Source organism: Schistocerca piceifrons, chromosome 4 (genome assembly GCF_021461385.2).
Source record: "Schistocerca piceifrons isolate TAMUIC-IGC-003096 chromosome 4, iqSchPice1.1, whole genome shotgun sequence".
NCBI classification, from domain to species: Eukaryota; Metazoa; Arthropoda; class Insecta; order Orthoptera; family Acrididae; genus Schistocerca; species Schistocerca piceifrons.
This window is the reverse complement of record NC_060141.1, coordinates 22029092-22050893: the sequence shown is the minus strand read 5'-3', so window position 1 is coordinate 22050893 and position 21802 is coordinate 22029092. Positions and strand designations below refer to the sequence as shown.

The following is a 21802-nucleotide window of genomic DNA, read 5'->3' as shown; positions in this document are numbered from 1 at the left end:
CCTAATATCGTGTAGGGCCCCCGTACGCACGCAGAAGTGCCACAACACAATGTGGCATGGACTCGACTATTGTCTGAAGTAGTGCTGGAGGGAACTGACACCGCTTCTGAACAGCACATTGCATGGCATCCCAGATATGCTCAGGAATGTTCGTGTCTGGGGAGTTTGGTGGCCAGTGGAAGTGTTTAAACTCAGAAGAGTGTTCCTAGAGCCACTCTGTAGCAATCCTGGATGTCTGGGGTGTCACACTGCCCTGCTGGCATTGTCCAAGTCCGTCGGAATGCACAATGGACATGAATGGATGCAGGTGATCAGACAGGATGCTTACATATGTGTCACCTGTCAGAGACACATCAAAGGTCTCATATCACTCCAACTGCACATGCCCTACACCATTACAGAGCCTCCACCAGCTTGAACATTCCCCTGCTGACATGCAGGATCCATGGATTCATGAGGTTGTCTCCATACCCGTACACGTCCATCAACTTGATATGATTTGAAATGAGACTTGTCCGATCAGGCAACACATTTCCAGCCATCAACAGTCCAATGCCAGTGTTGGTGGGCCCATGAGAGATGTAAAGCTTTGTGTTGTGAGTCATCAAGGGTACACAAGTGGGCATTTGGCTCCAAAAGAGCATACCAATGATGTTTCATTGGGTGTTTCGCACGGTGACACTTGTTGATGGCCCAGCATTGAAAGCTGCCGCAATTTGCAGAAGGGTTGCACTTCTGTCACACTGAATGATTCTCTTCAGTCTTCGTTGGTGCTGTCCCTGAAGGATCTTTTTCCGGCCACAGCAATGCCAGAGATTTGACATTTTACCAGATTCCTGATATTCACAGTACACTCGTGAAATGGTCGTAAGGGAAAATCCCCACTTCATCACTACCTCGGAGATGCTGTATCCCATCGCACATGCGCCAACTGTAACACCATGTTCAAACTCACTTAAATCTTGATAACCTGACATTGTAGTAGCAGTAATCGACCTAACAACTGTGCTAGGCACCAAAGTGCCGTATTCTGCCTGTTTATATATCTTTGTATCTGAATACACGTGCCTATACCAGTTTCTTTGGCGCTTCAGTGTATAACCTCTCTCTATACAGTGCTAAGAGCTGTGTAATTATAAACAAATCGAATATAAATGATCAGTGTCCAGGCTAAAAGGCTCCTGGTACCCACAAAACCATATAAACTTTAAACCCTTAATGTTAAAACCCAGGTTACCTCATTTCTATTATTTTGACAGAAATTTAAAATCCTGAGTATACTAGCGCACCTTAAGAACCCTACTTATATCCATTTCAGCACTGATAGTTACGTGTTTGGCCAATAGAGAGAACCTGGTCCTACATTTGTAGCCTGGCTGTCGTGTTTTGGCTGAGGTGGTCACCACTACATAATGTCTTTACTGTGTACAGCTTTGGATATTTGACAACAAAACGCGCACTCTCGGCCTCTCTCCTGTATTGTTCTTTAGGCAATGCTTCCAAAAAAGGGTGGCTATAGTGATCCTGAGTTTGACATTGGATTTAGCACCTCAGAAAGTGGAGAAGAACATGGCATTACTCATTAAGAGACTGAAAGTGATGACAGTTCATCAGAGGAGTGACAAGTGCTCGCTGGTGATATGAAATAAATACATCCACTGTGGTCCAGCCAGCTCCTCCCAGTTTTATGTTCACAGGAAACCGTTGTGAAATACTTGGTTACTCTTCAAAGCTACACATAAACTAAAAATGACTTCAAGTTTCAAGATATTTTAGTCAACATCCAGTGCACATGTATAATCAGGATTTTATTATTGGTGATTTCAAACTTGTGTAACTCATTATTTTGAGCCTTAAAAGCTATCTTTATATGTCAATACGTAATTTCATTCACTACAGAATGTTTTTCATTAATAAAAATAAATATTTTGGAAGATAATTTGAAAATAAATAAATAATTATGTTGACGTGTAATAACCACCACACAGAATTAAAAAATGTGATGCACAGACACACAGAGAAATACAAGGAACAGGGACATTACAAATAATGGTCATAAGCAAACAGATCCATTGTGGTTGCAGCAACAATTCAGAATATATATTAATGTATTCAAATGAGATGACACTCTTTATAGCATCTATCTATCTATCTAAAAAAGGAGATATTAACATGTAAAAAGTATTGTTGTTGTTGTTGTTGCTGCTGCTGCTGGTGGTTTCAGTTCACAACTTGGTGTGATGCAGCTAGTCTATCACGTACATGTCTCTCTATCTCTGTGTAACTACTGCAGCCTATATCCAATTTAAACTACTTTCTATAGTTAATCCAAGGACTTCCCTACAAGTTTTATCCTCCACAATTTGGCCATTGGCAAACTAATTATTCACTGATGCTCCCTTTTAATAAATTAAAATTATAATTAATAAATTCTTTAATAAATTAGCTCAATTAAATTTGATATCACTTATTTTATTTCATCTATATGCATAACTTCTAATGCTTCTTTCTACAGATGGAACAAAACAATATCCCCAGAACTTCCCCACCCCACATATAAATGAAAAGGTAAGGGCAGATATAGAGCTCCCCCTTGAGCTTAACTGCCCCAAACCTTTCACCTATAACCTGTAATTCCATTATTACAAGTTCGCCACTGTAAAAAGTTACATCATAAATTGACACTCCATAACTGAATGCAGAAGTATTAGTTTTCAAACTAACAAAGTGTGTGTTACAGGCTAGAAATAAGTCATGGTCATGCCTGAGACACAATACTGATATCTTGCCATAGACACCACTGGGAACATCTAGTTGGAAAGCAATAGCTCTGCTGTTGAGAATTCTTTGAAAGAACAGTAAAAGCCAAAATGAAACTCAATACACTGATATCTATCTTCAAAGCTATTTTTCAAGAAATGAAGATTATAGAGACTGTAAGTGAACACATGGAAGTTACACTTAAGGACAAGTGTTACAGTTACAATGGAGGTTACAATCGTCTAAATTAGAAAGTCAGAAATGAAAACAACAAGGAGGTGGCAGAAAGAAGATAAAAAGATAAAACCTTCAAAAGGATACACACACACACACACACACACACACACACACACACACACACACACACACACACACACTCTCATATGTGCCTGTACAGAGAGAGAGAGAGAGAGAGAGAGAGAGAGAGAGAGAGAGAGAGAGAGAGAGGGGGGGGGTGATGGTGAGGGGGGAGGGGGGAGGGGGAGAGGGGGTACTTTAACTCAAAACAGGATTCCTCTGCATGTAGGTAAAGTTCTCTGTTGTTTTTGTGTCTTGCAGTGACTCAGTACCTTAGGTAATTAGTGAGTTGTTACTTTTATGCCTAATTTTTTTTTTTTAAATACTGTTCAGTCATTTCTACCAAGAATGGGAGAAAGCTTTCCATCCAGTCAAGCACTGACAGAACAAAATTTAATGAGATGATTCTGATTTGTGTTGCAAAAGTGTGTATTACTGTTTAAAACACTAAAACAACATTCACAAGTTGTTTCACAAACAATGACCAAAAACCACACAACACACAGGTGCTGAAACATGTTTAGGTAACAAGAAAAAACAGTGTTTTGAAGAAGGAAAAAATGGAACATATATCCCATAACAAACTATTTTAGAACTGCAGTGTTCCTTGAAACATACCTGTTTTTCGAACCTCTTCTACAGCAGCAAGCATCTCTTGCTTTATATCTGGATTCTCATATGCTATCATTTCTCCTTTTTCAATAAAGTTTTCTGTGGCTTTTTCAACTGCTGCAACAAGTACATGGGCTCGTTTCGATCTACCTTTCTTCTTTTTTGAAGGGCCTTTGGTATTGACCAATGTTGTGACCTAAAAATATTTAAAACTAGCTGATTACACAGCAAACATTGATAATTATTTATGCCCCCCCCCCTCCTCATTCTATTAGACATGGTAATAAATCAAATCTACATATACAACAAAACCAAAGTAAAAACTAGGTTGTTTTGGAACCCAGTTTTTAAATCAAAAACACAGAAGACCAAAAAGAGGAGCTTCAAGCTTCAAACCTTAGTAAAATGAGTAAAACCAAAGTAAATTTAATGATACGTTATTAATTATACAGTAAAATGTTTTATAAATTCACTGTAATATTAACTTAAGACAAAACTGATCATACACAACATTTTTAATTTCCCTCTTCACCTTCAGGGGCAAAAGCAAATAATTCTTGGTAAACCAATTCTTGAGCAAGCAATATAAAGTTGCCCATGGAAGAAACACAAAAATCTCAAATTTATTCCTCAGTACTGGACAGTTTGTCCACATCAACTAAAACATGTGGTACTGGTCGTCGGTTTTGAGAGTCTGTGAAGTAACTTAGTTCCGTTATGTGATGTAAAGGTCGTGCGGTCTACCTGAAATGTAGAATGTTTGAAGAGAAGGTGTTTTGGAGTTTTTGGTGATGCTCTCTAGTGTTGAATACTGATGTTTCAAAATTATTTTTGAATGATGTTAGTGAGTCATTACGAAATGCTGTTTGCTAGGATTTGTGTTGGAATTGTTGTACTTGGTGATTTTTAGAGTGTTTTTTTAAGCAGTTATTGGCAACAGATTTGTTATCGCTTTAGACTTATTAGTTTGATGAGATGTCCACAGCTGAAAAATTAATTGCTCTTTTTTTTCCTCAAGGGTATGACTGTGACATTTAGCTGCAGATCACCACATGCCGCAATGGCAAGTCAACAATTATTACATTTTCATAGTAGCATGGGTTAATGGCTGATATGTGAGGTACCAATTTTAGGGCAAAGCTACAAAATCAACCAAATTTGCTGCGCCTCAGACAAAGATCAAGTATATCTGTCACTGTCGGAATGACAATATTTGGAGATCCATTCATGGTGGTTCCTGGTTTGGCATTAATGGTTTTGTTTTTTTGTTTGTGTGTGTGTGTGTGTGTGTGTGTGTGTGTGTGTGTAATACCTCCTATCATCATGTCGGACCTTCTTTTGTCCAACATATAGTGCAGCAACTCAACAGGGCATGGACTCAACAATGAGTTGAAAGTCTTCTGGAGAAATATTGAGCCATACAGCCTCCATAGCTGTGCACAATTGCAAAAGTGTTGCTGGTGCAGGAGTTCGTGCACAAACTGACCTCTCAATTATGTCCCATAAATACATGACGGGACTGATGTCAGGCTACATACGTGGCCAAGTCATTCACTTCAACTGTCCAGTACGTTCTTCAAACCAATCGCAAACAACTACGGCCTGGTGACATGGCACACTGTCATCCATAAAAATTCCATTGTTGTTTGCGAACATAACATTCACAATGGCTGAAAATGGTCTCCAAGTAGCCAAACATAACATATGCAGTCAATGACCAGTTCAGTTGGACCACAGGACCCAGTGCATTCCATGTAAACACATCCCACACCATTATGAAGCACCACCAGCTTACACAATGCCTTGTTGACAACTTCGGTCCATGGCTTTGTAGGGTCTGCGCCACACTCAATACCTACTATCAGATCTTAAAAACTGAAATCAGGACTCACTTGACGAGGTCACAGTTTTCCAGTCTTCTAGTGCCCAGCCGAGCCCCGGAAAGGAACTGCAGACGCTGTCAAGCTGTTAGTGAAGGCATCCGCATCAGTTGTCTGCTGTCATAGCGGATTAATGGTAAATTTCGCCACTTTGATCCTAACAGATATGTTTATAGCATATCCCACATAGATTTCTATGGTTATTTCACAATGTGTTGCTTGTCTGTTAGCACTGACAACACCATGCAAACGTCAATGCTCTTGGTTGATAAGTGAAGGCCATCCGCCACTGCATTGTCCATGGTGAGAGGTAATGCTTGAAATTTGGTATTCTCGGCACTCTCGACACTGTGGATCTCAGAATGTTTAATTCCCTAATGATTTCCAAACTGGAATGTCCCATGCACCTAGCTTCAACTGCCATTCCACATTCAAGGTCCATTAATTCCCATCTTGTGGCCATAACCACATCAGAAACCTTTTCACATGAATCACCTGAGTACAAATGACAACGCCGCTAATGCACTGTCCTTTTATACCTTATGTATATGAAACGACTGCCATTAGTATACGTATATATCAAAATCGCATGACTTCTGTCACCTCAGTGTACGTTTTTATTTGTTTTTTATCACAGTATGTGACAGGTGTGTTTATGTGCATATCTGTGTGTTATTTGCACATAAAAATTGGTGTTACTGTATTTATGGTAATTACTGTGTTGTTAGTCAAAGGTAACAATGACTGACTGCAACTGGTAGGTAGGCCTATCATGGAGTTTGTTCTAACTATGTTAGTCAGGTTAGGTTTCCAATAATAGTTACAAAAGTGGGTTTTTGCTTCTTGGTATTGCACTCTTCCTTTGAACTACATAGGTCACGTGAAATTTCCCATACCAATTTATTATGCAAATTGTGTTTTTGTGGCATTGCAGTCTTTGTTTGAACCACATCAGCCAAGTAAAATGTTTATGACCGGCTTTTGGAGCAATGTATGGTTCTGTGGTATCCTGGACATCGTTTGTGTTATATACGTCAAGCAAAATTTTTGATCTCAGTATTTTTGCAGATTTATTTTTGTGTTCATAACACAGAGTTAACTTTTTATCTTTGCATTTATAGACATTAAGTGGATTTTTGAGGATTTTTGCTTGCTAGATTTTTGCATTAGTTTTTCTTTCAGTATGTCTTTAATATTAGGAATGTAATATTTTTTTGATTCCCGCTGAAATCTTTAATTCCTGAGTTTGTCCCATTAGTTTTAACTTCTTTTTCCAGCTAAACATACTTTGTATATTTTTTGTCTGATCATCTTTAGTGCATGATGTCATGGCCACCATACTGTATAAGGGTAAAATGACAATGTCTGCCATCTTGGCGTTGTCTAGGGACACACACACAGTGTCAGACATTTTGGCAGTTTTGATTGTCCTTGTGATCTGATCATGATACAGAAGATACATTCACGCAACTCACACACACGACTGGAGTCTCAGGCAAGTGAAACCCCACTGTGAGCAGCAGCAACAGTGCATAATGGGAGTGGCAATGGGGGGGGGGGGGGGGGGGGGAGTAAGGAGGAGGCTGGGGAGGGGAGGGATAGTATAGTGAAGTGCTGCTGGTTAGAGGGGGGGCAGGGGAAAGGTGGGAATGAGGGGGATGGGTAGGGGGGGGGGGGGGGGGAAGTAGTGGAAAAGGAGAGAAATAAAAAGACTGGGTGTGGTGGTGGAATGACAGCTGTGCAGTGCTGGAATGGCAACAGGGAAGGGGCTGGATGGGTGAGGACAGTGATTAACGAAGGTTGAGGCTGGGAGGGTTACGGGAATGTAGGATGTGTTGCAGGGAAAGTTTCCACCTGCGCAATTCAGAAAAGATGGTGTTGGTGGGAATGATCCATATGGCACAGGCTGTGAAGCCATCACTGAAATGAAGGATATCATGTATGGCAACGTGATGTTAGTGACCAGACAGGAGTAGGTGGTGGTGGGAGGATGTACGGGACAGGTCTTGCACCTATGTCTATTAAAGGGGTACGAGCCATGTGGTAAGGGATTGGGAGCAGGGGTTGTGTAAGGATGGACAAGTGCAATGTGAAGGTTCAGTGGACGATGGAATACCACGGTGGGAGGAGTGCGAAGAATAGTGAGCAGGACATTTCTCATTTCAGGGCACAACGAGAGGAAATCGAAACCCTGGCTGAGAATGTAATTCAGTTGCTCCAGTCCTGGGTGGTACTGAGTTACGAGGGAAATGTTCCTCTATGGCCAGACGGTGGGACTTTAGGAGGTGGTGGGAGACTGAAAAGATAAGGCACAGCCCTCGGCATATTTCGAGAGGGACTGCTCGTCACTGAAGATGCGACAACCATGGGTGGCTAGCCTGTACGGAAGGGACTTCTTGGGATGGAACAGGTGGCAGCTGTTGAAGTGGAGGTATTGCTGGTGGTTAGTAGGTTTGATATGGACTGAGGTACTGATGTAGATATCTTTGAGGTGGAGGTCAACATCTAGGAAGGTGGCTTGTTGGGTTGAGTAGGACCATGTGAAGCAAATGGGGGAGAAGTTGTTGAGGTTTTGGAGGAACGTGGATAGGGTGTCCACACCTTTGATCCAGATAGCAAAGATGTCATCAACCAGGTGAGGGCTTTAGGATTCTGCATTTTTACGAAGGATTCCTCTAGATTGCCCATGAATAGGTTGGCATAGGATGGTGCCACGTGGGTGCCCATAGCTGTACCCTGGATTTGTTTGTAGGTAATGCTTTCAAAGGATAAGTAATTGTGAGTGAGGATATAGTTGGTCTTGGCGACTAGGAAGGAGATTGTTGGTTTGGAATACGTCGGGCGTTGGGAAAGGTAGTTTCAATAGCGGTAATGCCATGGACATTATGAATGTTAGTGTACAAGGAGGTAGAATTAATAGTGATGAGCACGGCACCGTGTGATAAAGGGACAGGAATTGTGGAGAGTTGGTGGAGGAAGTGGTGGGTATCTTTTATATACGAGGGTAAGTTCAAGGTAATAGGTTGAAGGTGTTGGTATAAGAGAGCAGAGATTCTCTCAGTGAGGGCACAGTAACTGGCCACAATGGGGCATCCTGGGTAGTTACGTTTATGGACTTCAGGAATCACACAGAGGGTAGGAGTGCGAGGAGTGGCAGGGGTCAGTAAAGAAATGGACTACGGGGAGAGGTTCTGGGATGGGCCCAATATTTTGAGTAGCGACTGGAGATCCTGCTGGAGTACTGGAATGGTTTGTAGGTGGAAGTATCTGACAGCTGGTGGAGTCCTTCCCCTAGGTAATCCTTGTGGTTTAAAACAACAGTGGTGGAGCCTCTGTCCGCTTGTTGGATTACAAGGTTGGGATCAGTTTTTAGATGGTGGACTGTTATTCTTTCTGCAAATGTAAGGTTAGATTTATGTTGAGGGATTTGGGGAATGATGGTGAGGCAAGGTTCGAGTTTAAGAAATTCTGGAAAGTTAACAGGGGGTGGTCTGGGGGCAGTGGGAGTGGATCATGGTTGGATGGAGGGTGGAACTGAATTAGGCAAGGTTCAATATTGGTCTTTGGTTGAGTCTGATTGTTAGGGTTGGTGGTGAAAAAGTTTTTCCACCGTAGGGACTGGTAGAAGGAGAGAAAGTCTTTAACAAGTACTGCATGACTGAATTTTGGAGTGGGGCAAAAGGTGAGACCTCTGGAAAGGACTGATATTTCTGTGGGGCCAAGGCATCTGGAGGAATGGTTCAGGACTGTGTTCCGGGTCTGTTTAGTTTGTGGACTCTATGTGGTGGTGGGAGGAAGTTCTGGAGCGTAGGGTAAGTGTAGTAGGTTTGCAAGACAGGGCTTGTCAGCTATGAGCGGACGTGAGGGAGGTTAGGAGGGGACATGGCTCACAGAATCCCATCTAATGGCCTTACCATCAAATTACCCATCTCTGGCTGCCACCACTCCTTCCACGTTTTCCGCATTACTTCCACAATAGAACTTAAGCGGCTGCTAGCTGGGGACTGTACAACTGATCCTTATTAGTGTAGCGATCTGGCCTAAAATTTAATTTTCTCTGGTACACCGAGAAGATAATACATAATCTTTCTCGCCTATTATTCCTGTCAGTCATTTATTTCCATTCTGGCAGTCTGAATCTATGGATTTCACTAGTAATTATAACAACGTTGATCATTCGCAAACCCCATCAACCAAATAATCAAGACAGTGATTGGTATTCATCTGTTCTGCTTTACTCTGCTCAGCTCATATAGCCTTGTCCCATTTGTCTGCGGAAAGTTTATTTACAGATTCAATGAGGATTATCTTGACAGAAGACATCATGTACACTATGCACGCATTCAAAAATCAACTTATGATTAATTCAGAAATCAACTTAAAATGTGTTCAAAAATGTTCAAAACCAAGAGGGATGCGTTTCAAAATCATATGAGCAATCAATAGACCAACGTGCACTGGATGATAGGCGCTTCGTGAAACAGGTTTTTTTCCCTTAAGGATATGAATTTGGCGTCCCTTTTTCCCGGTAGCATCTAGCTGCTTGCTGTGACTGCTTGCACAGCCAACAGCCACATTCCTGTAGCCAGAAGCGGGAGAATCTACTACTCAAAAGCGACACAACTCCGCATGCGCCGGCTCGTAACTGCTAAAATGAATCTAATGTAAACAGCTGTGACTTCACGCTCATCAGAGGCAAATTGTTGTTATGAAGCATTGCATAGTCTTCCCAAAGTCTTTGACACATTTTGCTATTGACGGATGCTTGCATGAGCACTGTGTGTCATTGTTGTATATGGCACATTTCCTTTGTAATTTAAGTTATTTTCGTTTTTTTCTCTCATTTATGTTTTATTGTTAAAGTATTATTCTGCAGTAGCAGGATACAGTAGGGACTAGTACCCTTTGTTAGCGTAGCGGTTCTTACCAGTCAAAATTACAAAAATTTAAGAGAAAACTAAAACAATGAAAAATTCCCGGAATTCTAAAAAATTCCCAGGTTTTTCCCGGATTAAAAAATCCCCGCGTTTTTCCTGGATCTCCCAGGTTGTATACACCCTGGTTTCCAACCTATTTATTACTTTCTCACCATTTGTTACACTTATCACTGGCATAATACCCTTAGATGTGCAGAATCGAATATGTTGTGTCTTTTTAAAATTGAGGGAGAGACCAATCTCACGTAACCAGTCAATGATACTTCTCAGAACATTGTTTACCTTTTCTTCTGTTTGCATACGTATGCTTGGGCTCATGACCAACAACTCCAGCATCTCAGGCCGAGGTGACTGGCGTTCCCAGTCATGTGCATGAGGTGTGCTTGCTTGTGTGTACAATGGTGTTTGTCTCTCTTTCACTGATGAAGGCTGTGGCCAAAAGCTATATGCAAGAGTCTTTTAATCATGCCTTTCTGCAACTTAATGTGTCTTCTTTACAGTAAGTAGAGATCTGTCTTTTCCTACATTGTTGATATTCCTACCTGGAGTTCCCATTGTTTCATTATTCTAACTTGTTAAGTTAACAGCGTCATTACACTCTCTTTCAGACATTAATGGCATTATGTCCTATAACATTCTTCCCCACATAATGGAAGAAAACAAAAAAATAAACATTATAGAAACCAGTATAGCAGGTATAGAAGTTTTAGAACATGCACAGACAAATCCTATATGGAATTTATTATTAACACAATGATAAGTACATAAAAGATCAACTTGAAGATCCAAACATATTCAATGAATACTTTACTTTGGTAAGGAAACCCGTCAAGTATGACATACACCTGTCAGTTCCACCAGCGAGTGTGTATAAGTGTGATTTGTAGCAAAACCAGTGCTAAAAGCAGCCAACAGATGGCACTGACACCAAAATATCAGTGACATCAGGTATTCATGTACAAAATGAACTGTAGTGAGAGAGGGAGTAAGATGCACCAGCAACTGTGGCATGTTGACTTTGCCAAAAAAAAAAAATAATAAAATAAAATAAAACACACTGTTAGTAAGGCTTTACTATGAGAATGGGGAATCCGCTACTGGAGCTTTGTGATCCTATCACCATAAGAAGGATATTCGTATGCGTAAAGATCTTGTGACAAGTGTCGCTGTGAAGAAAATTTTCACGAATTTCAGAGCTCCATAGTGGGCAACTAGATACAAATGCAATTGCTGCTTGGACAGTTCAGGAAGAAATGGAGACATTACTAGGTTCCTACCTACATGGTGTATCAGTGCTTGTGAAATCACATGTCACACCAGCATTCCATGCACTACTGTTTCGAGAGCACTAAAGTCTACTCTCCAATGCTATTAGCTCAAAATCCAGCACAGTCATGAACTGGGCACTTCAAAAACTGGGGGAAGATGACAACTGGTTGCCTAAAGTGTCATAGGTCAACGAAGCCTATTTCACACTCCAAGTGACTGTCAGCACCCACAACTGCAGCATTTGGGCTATCACAAATTCTACATCTGCCAATGGACAACCCATTGCATGACAAGAAACCACAGGTGTAGATATGACACACCACTTGCGATCAGACCCTTTTTCTTTGAGGAAACACAGGGTGCTTCTTTTCAAACCGTCAGTGTGGTTGGTGCAATGTTTGGCAATACATTTGAGAATCGCAGCATCCCTAGCCTGACTGATAAACACCTGCTTTTATGCCGGACCTGTGTCACCCGATATTGCTAAACATGTGAAAAATCTCTAGCGCACATTGTTTGGTGAGAATCACATGCTGAGCCACCGTTTCCACCAAACTTGGCCTCCCAGATCCCCAGACATTAATTTGTGCAATTATTGGTTGTGGGGTTACCTGAAGTCGCAAATCTACCTCATTAGGTATGCTAATTGACAGAAATTTCTCTCCGCGCCTACTGATTTGCTCTTCACAAATTCACCCTTGACTACAGGTATTTTTTATGAATGATAGCCAACATGTTAACCATTTGTTATAAAGAACATTGCCTTTGGTAAAAATCATTAGTTATTATAATTATTGTTTTTGTATCATTTTAGGTGTCATCTGATGGTTATTTTGTACACTTTTTTGGTTTCAATAAAATCCTATGTCATTTCAAGAATGTGTGACTATTTTTGCCTCCCTAACTACATTATTCCACAACGTATTGAATTCTTAAATGTTAATGGACTTTTGGGTCATTATCATTAGCAAGTTTGCCAAAGATATTGTTGTCTTAAATACTGCAGAGCATGCTTTATTTTCCACACCTGAACTACGGAATAAAAACTTGGGAAGCAACACCCAAAGTAAATCTTAATTAAGCTACTCATTCTCCAAAAACCCGCTAAAAGAATCATATGCAGATCTACATATAAGGACTCATGCAATGGCCTATTTCCAACAGCTGGTGTGCTGACCATAATAAACATGTAATATTCTAAAGCAAACAATAGGAAGTCCACGACGGACTAACAACACTATGCAAAGGATAGATTGCTACTCACCACATAGATGAGGCGGTAAGTCACAGATAGGCACAATTGTTTGGTATTTACTGCCAGAAAATTAATATTTTTATTATGCCTGTCTCAACATCTCTATGTGATGAGTAGTAATCTATCCTTTCCACATTGTTTTATATTCTAAAAGCTATGTCACTTGTTTACTTGTTAAAATACTGCACCCCCATCCCGGCCCCAAGATACATTCTGATTTGCATCAGTACAACACTTGAAAGAAAGAAGAAAGAAAGAAAAAATTTACACCAACAGCCACAGAATAGCAGTCTACAAAAATGGTCCACAATGTGCCTGCCCGTACAGTGCATAGTATAGTTACGACTCTTATCCTAGTGGAGTTGAGTTTCACCTTAAGAAATTCCTTTTACAATGCTCTTTCTACAGACAGTTACATGCGAAAGTTGTAGTGTTTTGAAAAAAATATAAACAGCAGCAAGCTATTTGTTAATAGATTAGATTAGAATCAGTTTTCGTTCCATAGACCCAAAAAATGAGATGATTCTCATGGGTGTGGAACAGGTCAGAAACTATGACATAAAACATTAGAATATAATATTTACTACCCTGATCATTTGTCAGGAGATAGTCGAAAATAAGCTAATACAATGCAGTAAAATGGGACAGCTAATACTTACAGAATTAACACAATCTCAGAATGAAACACTGTTATCCACTATTAATAAATTTATCATACGCAAAATACCTAATTTTGACTCTTGTGATGAAGTGTTGTCAAAACTGAAATCTAACAGGTATCCTTACTTAAACTGACTTAACAGTCTCAGTTAAGATATTCATCTATGGAGTAGGAGGAGTTGCCTATCAAAAAGTCTTTCAAACTCCGTTTAAACCGTGCTTTATCTGAAACCGAGTTTTTAATGGTTACTGGCAATTTTTTAAACCTTATCAAAAGATAATCAATGATGTAGGCCCATGTTGTGTAATAAGAATTGTAATGTTTGCTGTTTGTACACACGCAGTGAATCATTTGATACTGAAACAAAAGTATTAACTTAGTATTATTATTATTAATTATTTATGATTACTATGTGATTAACAAATCAATTCTGCTGGGTATAACAATGGGAGTGTAATTTGTTTAGTACTTAGTGACAGGAAATTAATTTTTTATATCCAAGTGTATGGCCCAGAAATTTCATGTAACAAGACCAGTCTCTCTGACAAAAGGTATTACTAAAAGTTACTTAGAAGACACTTCTAACATTCTTTGTAATTAATGTATGACATACATGCACAATATGCATCAAAATACTCATTGGAGACTTTGTTATTATCTAACATTTTCTTAATTTACCTTGTTGGTTAAATGTAGCAAAGTATGTTCAAATATAGCATTACAGTAGGCTACAGGACAATCTGTTACCATGACCTTTATTTGATACTCGTATAAGTTGGCTTCATGAATTGACAACCAAATTATTACCTTTCAACATAACATAGACCTATGTCACCACAACCAAGATTTCAAAGGTGTTTTAATGGACATATAATTTTTGGCACTGGCGTGCATGTTTTTCAATCAACCCTGATCTTGGTACAATGCATTTCTCCTCTCAGGTTGTCACTTGCTGGCCACCGTCTTCATTCCAGCACAACTACTGAATATCACATAATGATCCACCTCATATTAAGACTTGCCTTCATGTCAATTTGATTCATTATGTTTAAGAGATTTTTTTTTCTCTTGCTGACTCTCACTACTTCTTCATTCCTTAATCACTCCATTCGAGTTCAACATTCTACCGTAACACCACTCTGAAAAGTTTCTAATGATCTCTTTTCCTGACTTCCTCACAGTCCTTGTTTCACAATCGCACTGAGCTGTGCTCCAAACACAATTACTCATCAAAATAGTCTTCTGGTCTCAAGGTTTATATAGTTTTGGATGTTAGCCTCACATTTGTGTCTTTCACTGATGTGTGTATGACATTCACATTCCCATATTTTTTTATTTAGTGCCCAATTTATCACATTCATGGTATAAAATTTCCTGCTTAGTTTAATCTGATATTCATGACACAGAACTTCTCTTAATTTAATTTGGTATGTCTCTGTACACATACACAAAAATCTCATAACTTCATTCCTGTTAAATCTGTTTCTTTCTACATTGGCCATATCTATTTTTACTGAACATCTCATCTCATGGTTCTATGATCACTTTAAATTCTAAAATAGTTTAAGACTATCATATCCCATATAGAGTCTATACTACTTGAGTCAGTTTCAATCTTAGTTTCATTTGGTCCCTGACTGTGCCTGATAAGAACAATTCCACATTCTCCCTCATTCACCTCAGAGCTTATATTTTATCTCATTCTTCAGCATTAATGTGAGTAACATATGAGGCAGGTTTTCACTACAAAACTTTCTAATCAACCTTCTGAAAAAGCAGAAGAACCTGTTTTACACTTCAAAGAATCTAGTACTGAAAGTGTAATGCTAAAGCGTGTTCTGAAGTGCTCTCTCTTTGCTTGCAGCAATTGCTGCTTGACAATCATGAACTGCAACATTTTGAGGTTTATTCAAAACTACACCCTATTACCTTCTTACAACAATAAATACTGCAGTTCATATTAACAAAGGAAATGTTTTCAAGACTCTATGGCACAATAAAGAGCTTCTTGGACACAGATGCATGATTAATAGCATAGTCCGATGTCTACAGTGAGTTAGAGAATGACAGTTTGCCTGTGAGTTTGCAAAAGTAATCAATATGAACACCAACGAAAGACTGAGGTTGTGGAATTATCGGCTAGAGCGAAACAGAGCCACAGTCCATCTTATCTCTACCAGTCTAGATTAGATTAGTACTTGTTCCATAGATCATGAATACGACACTTCGTAATGATGCGGAACATGTCAGGTTAATAAAAGGTGTCTATACAAGATATTACATTAGACAAAATATTACGTGACACTCAATAATTTTCTTTTTTTCTTTTTTTTGTGGAGATTGGGAAATTACCCACTTACTATATCCAAAATTCATCTACTGAGTAGGAGTTGCCATTAAGAAATTCTTTTAATTCCCTTTTAAATGCTATATGGCTATCTGTCAGACTTTTGATGCTATTAGGTAAGTGACCAAAAACTTTTGTGGCAGCATAATTTACCCCCTTCTGAGCCAAAGTTAGATTTAACCTTGAGCAGTGAAGATCATCCTTTCTCCTAGTGTTGTAGCCATGTACCCTGCTATTACTTTTGAATTCCTTCGGATTGTTAATAACAAATTTCATAAGTGAATATATATATATTGTGAGGCTACTGTGAAGATTTCTAGCTCTTTAAATAAGTGTCTGCAGGATGATCTTGGATGAGCTCCAGCAATTATTCTGATGACATGCTTTTGTGCAATGAACACTCCTTTACTCAATGATGAGTTACTCCAGGATATGATTCCATACGAAAGCAGAGAATGAAAATAGGCATGGCAAGCTGAGATGTAAATCGCCAAAATTTGCAATGACCCTAACAGCATAAGTAGCTGAACTCAAATGTTTCAACAGATGTTCAGTGTTTTTTCCAGTTCAACCCCTCATCAATGCATACACCTGGAAATTTTGAATATTCTACCTTAGCTACCAATTTCTGATCGAAGTCTATATTTATTAATGGGGTCATTCCATTTACTATGTGGAACTGTATATTCTATGTTTTGTCAAAGTTTAATGAGAGCCCATTTGCAGAGATCCATTTAATGATTTCTGAAAAACATCATTTACAATTTCACCAGTTAATTCTTGTCTGTCGGGTGTGATAGCTATACTTTTTGTATCATCGGCCAAAAGTACCAGCTTTGCACCTTCGTGAATATAGAATGGCAAGTCATTAATATATATTAAGAACAGCAGAGGACCCAAGACCGAACCTTGCGGCATCCCATTCTCGATTGTTCCCCAGTTTGAGAAATCACCAGTTTTTTGCATATTATGTGAACTGTTTGTTTGAACTTTCTGCACTCTTCCAGTTAGGTATGATTTAAATCATTGGAGCTCTGTCACATTCATACCACAGTACTTGAGCTTATCTAGAAGTATTCCATGATTTACACAATCAAAAGCCTTTGATAGATGACAAAAAATCCCAACAGGTGACTTCCGGTTACTCAGCGCATTTCATATTTCATTAGTGAAAGTATATATAGCATTTTCCGTTGAAAAACCCTTCTGGAAACCAAACTGACATTTTGTTAAAACTTTATTTTTACAAAGGTGTGAAGCTACTCTACAATACATTACTTTTTCAAGAATTTTGGATAAGGCAGTCAGAAGAGAGATTGGGCGGTAGTTGATGACATCAGACGTATCCCCTTTTTAATGCAGTGGTATAACAATGGCATACTTCAGTCTATCTGGGAAAATACCCTGCTTCAGAGAGCTATTACATACATGGTTAAGAATCCCACTTATTTCTTGGGAACAAGCTTTTATTATCCTGCTGGAAATGCCATCAAACCCATGTGAGCATTTATTGTTGAGAGAGTTTATTATCTTCCTAATTTCAGATGGAGAGGTGGGTGGAATTTCAATTGTATCAAATGGTATGGGTAAGGCCTCTTCCATTAGCTGCCTTGCTTCTTCTAATGAACATTTAGATCCTATTTTCTCTACAACATTTAAAAAATGATTATTCAAAATGTTTTCGACTTCCGGCTTGTTGTTTATCAAGTTTCCATTCGCTTTGATGGTGATGCCGTCATCCTGTACTCTTTGTTGTCCTGTCTCCCTTGTAATAATATTCCAAATTGTTTTGATTTTGTTATCAGAAGTATTAATCTCAGACATGATGCACATTCTTCTGGACTTTTTAATAACCTTTCTTAACGTAGCACAGTAGTTTTTATAATATTTGGCTGTTTCTGGGTCATTACTCTTTCTTGTTGTTAGATACAGTTCCCTTTTGTGGTTACAAGATATTTTTATTCCTTTAGTAAGCCAAGGTTTTTTGCATAGTTTCTTATAATTAGATTCAACTACTTTCTTGGGGAAACAATTTTCAAATTCTCTTACAAGTGTATCATGAAATAAGTTATATTTTATATGATGACTAACTGAAACCCTCAGCTGCCGACAGGTGGTGTTGATATACCTCAATGTGGACAGCTGAAAATGTGTGCCCCGACCGGGACTTGAACCCGTGATCGCCTGCTTACATGGCAGATGCTCTATCCATCTGAGCCACCGAGGACACAGATGAATAGCGTGACTGCAGGGACTTATCCCTTGCATGCTTCCCGTGGGACTCACATTCCCAACTGTCCACAGTTCTACATATGTAATGTACCTTATAGACATTTATTTGCCCATTCACTCATTACTCGCGCATGCTTTGGCGATTCCCGTAAGAGTTTGGGCAACCTGTGCGCATTCACACAGATGAAGGTCAATGGCTGGGTAGCCTTTTAACTATATATATGAAGTCAGTAACTGTTCTCGAAAGAACAGATTACTGTTGTTGACTGTGCAGCTTTTCCCTGGAATAAACGATGACTAACTGAAACCCTCAGCTGCCGACAGGTGTTGCTGATATACCTCGATGTGGACAGCTGAAAATGTGTGCCCTGACCGGGACTTGAATGGGCAAATGTCTATAAGGTACATCACACATGTAGAATTATGGACAGTTGGGAACGTGAGACTCACGGGAACCGTGCAAGGGATAAGTCCCTGCAGTCATGCTATTCATCTGTGTCCTCGGTGGCTCAGATGGATAGAGCGTCTGCCATGTAAGCAGGAGGTCCCGGGTTCGAGTTCCGGTCGGGGCACACATTTTCAGCTGTCCACATCGAGGTATATCAACAACACCTGTCGGCAGCTGAGGGTTTCAGTTAGTCATCATGTATTCCAGGGAAAAGCTGCACGGTCAACAACAGTAATCTGTTCTTTCAAGAACAGTTACTGTCTTCATATATATAGTTATATTTTAAATTAGCATCGGGTTCCTTGTACACCTCATCCTAGTATAACTGCTGAAGATTTTCTCTGAAATTTCTAATGGTTAGTCATTAATTGAACGCACAACTTTGGAGGGTAGGTTTGAATTACTGAATGGAGCTATGTCATATACTGTAACTAGCTGAGCATCACGATCAGAAAGACCATTCTCAACAGGACAAGAATTTATGTTTTTAAACCTATCTTGGTCTATAAAAATGTTATCTATCAATGCGCTGCTGTCCTTTACTACCCGAGTAGGAAAATTAATGACAGATGTCAAATTAAAAGAATCGAGCAAGACTTCCAGGTCATTCTCCCTATTACACTCTTCCAATGAATCAACATATAAGTCCCCACAAATAATAATTTGCTTTCCCCTATGTGACAGATAGCACAACAAGGCATCCACGTTTTCCAGGAATAAATGAAAGTTTCCTGAAGGGGACCTATATACTGTTACAATTATAAAAGAGCCCTCCTTCAGTTTAAGTTGACAGGCACATGCTTCTATATGTTGCTCTAGACAAAACTTTTTTTGTATCTAAGCTTTCTACACAGTGATAGCTTTTGACATATATGGCAACTCCTCCTCCCACCTTATTCTCTCTACTCATATGTGCAGCTAGCTTATAACCACTGATATTTACCTTTTCCATATCAGACACAATGTGATGCTCAGACAGGCATAGTAGGCTATATCTATTACATTAATAGATTCAATGTCATCTAAACAAACCAGGAGCTCATCTTCTTTATTCTTCAATCCCAGAATATTTTGGTGAAAAATGGTAACATTATTTTTTACTTTACTTTTCTGAGAATCTACCTTTTTCTTTAATCCACCAATATTTTGGTTAAATACGGTAACAATATTATTTACTTTCCTGTTGTGAGAATTTTGGACCTCTTTAGCACCTGCCTGTCTGAACTTCTGATTGGACACTGATGTTAGGTTAAAAACGAGGTACATCCATGAGTACTAGTGTCCCCCCCCCCCCCCCTTTATGGATTTCGCTAACAACCCTGCCAGTTAACCTTTCCCTTTCCTATTGAGATGTAGGCCATGCCTTGTGAAATCCCCCCTATCAATAGTCTTGACAGGAACCAATCCAATGTCTGACAGAGTGGCCGCCCTGCGCAACCGATCCAACTCCATATTTACCCTCCTGACAGAGCGGTTAAACTGGGGCTGATCATGTCGCACGAAAGCAGGCACCAGCCCAACATTGGTATGGGTCGTTGCCGAGGCTATTTTCACCAGGTCACACTCAATGCTGTAGCCCTGGTCCCTATCAATACTGTTTCCCACTCCACCCACTACCATCACATGATCCTGCTTTGTGAATCCCTTGCACAAGGAACCTATATCCTCTACCACCTGGCTAAGACTTGCACTTGGCTTGAAAAAGTTTGTGACCTGGTACCTGTCACCTAATTTTTCCTGCAAAATCTGGCCCACACCTCTTCCGTGGCTGCTACCTAGCAACAGAACTTTCCTCTTAGTTTCTACTTTCTTTGAAACAGTTGGTTTTCTAGTGAAATTCTGTTGCATCTTAACTGCATCTACTTCTACTGGAGCCTCTTCCTTACTTAACTGTGGTAGCAAGGCAAATCTATTGGTTGTGCCAATTGGGAAACTGTCAGACACTGTCCTCTTTTGTGGCCCCTGTTCCCAGCTACCACTTCCCACTGCTGTTTGCCCTCCTCCTCTTCAGTTCCTCCCCCGCTCTGTCCAAATCAGCCTGAAGGGCTCTAATTTTCTCCTCCTGTTCAGCTATAATCCTATCTCTTGAGCAAACCCTGCAGGAGAATGGAAGAGTCTCGTTTGCTTCCCCAATTCCCACGCCGCTACAATTTCCCCAATGAAACAACCTGTCACAACAGCTGCACAAAACCCCTGAACTAACTTTCCTACTGCAGCTCACACAATTAGTATCCATGGTAGTTTGGAAATTAGTTAAAGAGATTTACTAAGTGATAACGATAATATATTAAATACAGATGCAAAAAGACACTAAATATGTTTGGAAACTAATATGTAAGTCACCTATTACCAAATGCACTTAAATTTGTGGTAAAACACTAAACAGGCTATGCCTATTACCAGATACTGGTACCCGTCAAAGAAAAATTCATGAAAAATTATTCCAAATACGCTCCTTCATCCTACAGTGCCTATCTGGACATAAAATGATGATAACCTTTGGTTCGGTAGTTCATAATTACCTGAAGCACCAATGGTTCCAGAGTTTTCTCGACAGACATAGTACGGATCTCTAGGTTTTTCGGATCCCATTTGAGTGTAGCACCAAAGTGTTCCGCCATTCTTGATGGGTTGACTGGACTTCACGTAGAACTGTTCCAAATAGATGAAACTATGAACTTACGGAAAATCAGTCCACAAAATTTAAATTCACTTTTTCTGTATGAATGCACACAAATCTTTCAGTCACACGATAAGAAAGGAAGCCACTATCGACAAACAATAAACAGGAACGTGCAAAACACAAAATAACAGTTCAAAAAAGATTGTTTGGTGAAGTGCTTTTATCACAAATCGCTTTGGGTGGGTCTCATATACACTATTGTCAAACTCTTTGAATCCGATGACACACGCCTCTCTGTGACTCACCCAAAGATAACACAGAAGTATCGATTGAGCTTCGATAGCAAGTATTCCAATATTTTTAAGCTCTGAACAGTCAATCCATACACAATAATCATTGTAACATGATCCTAGAGCGAATGAATTACTAATACTTATGTTAACACGGTCCGCGGTCTATCAAAACACAATTATGTATTCAT

General features: G+C 39.6%; 1 protein-coding gene and 1 non-coding gene across 3 annotated transcripts in view; one reads left to right on the top strand and one right to left on the bottom strand.

Annotated features, from left to right (window-relative positions):
• Positions 1-21597, bottom strand: part of LOC124794690 (catenin alpha) — a 151946-nt gene extending 130349 nt beyond the window's left edge. For both annotated transcript variants that reach the window (XM_047258244.1, XM_047258245.1), the window contains exons 1-2: positions 21221-21597; positions 3676-3865 (exon numbers count right to left, since the gene is read on the bottom strand). In XM_047258244.1, coding sequence (XP_047114200.1) covers positions 3676-3865; positions 21221-21319 — 289 coding nt within the window. In that variant the 5' untranslated portion in view covers positions 21320-21597. The remainder of the gene's footprint in view (positions 1-3675; positions 3866-21220) is intronic.
• Trnat-ugu lies at positions 18749-18822 on the top strand. Its single transcript has one exon. It is a non-coding gene; the product is annotated as a tRNA-Thr (tRNA).
• Positions 21598-21802: the final 205 nt, after the last annotated feature.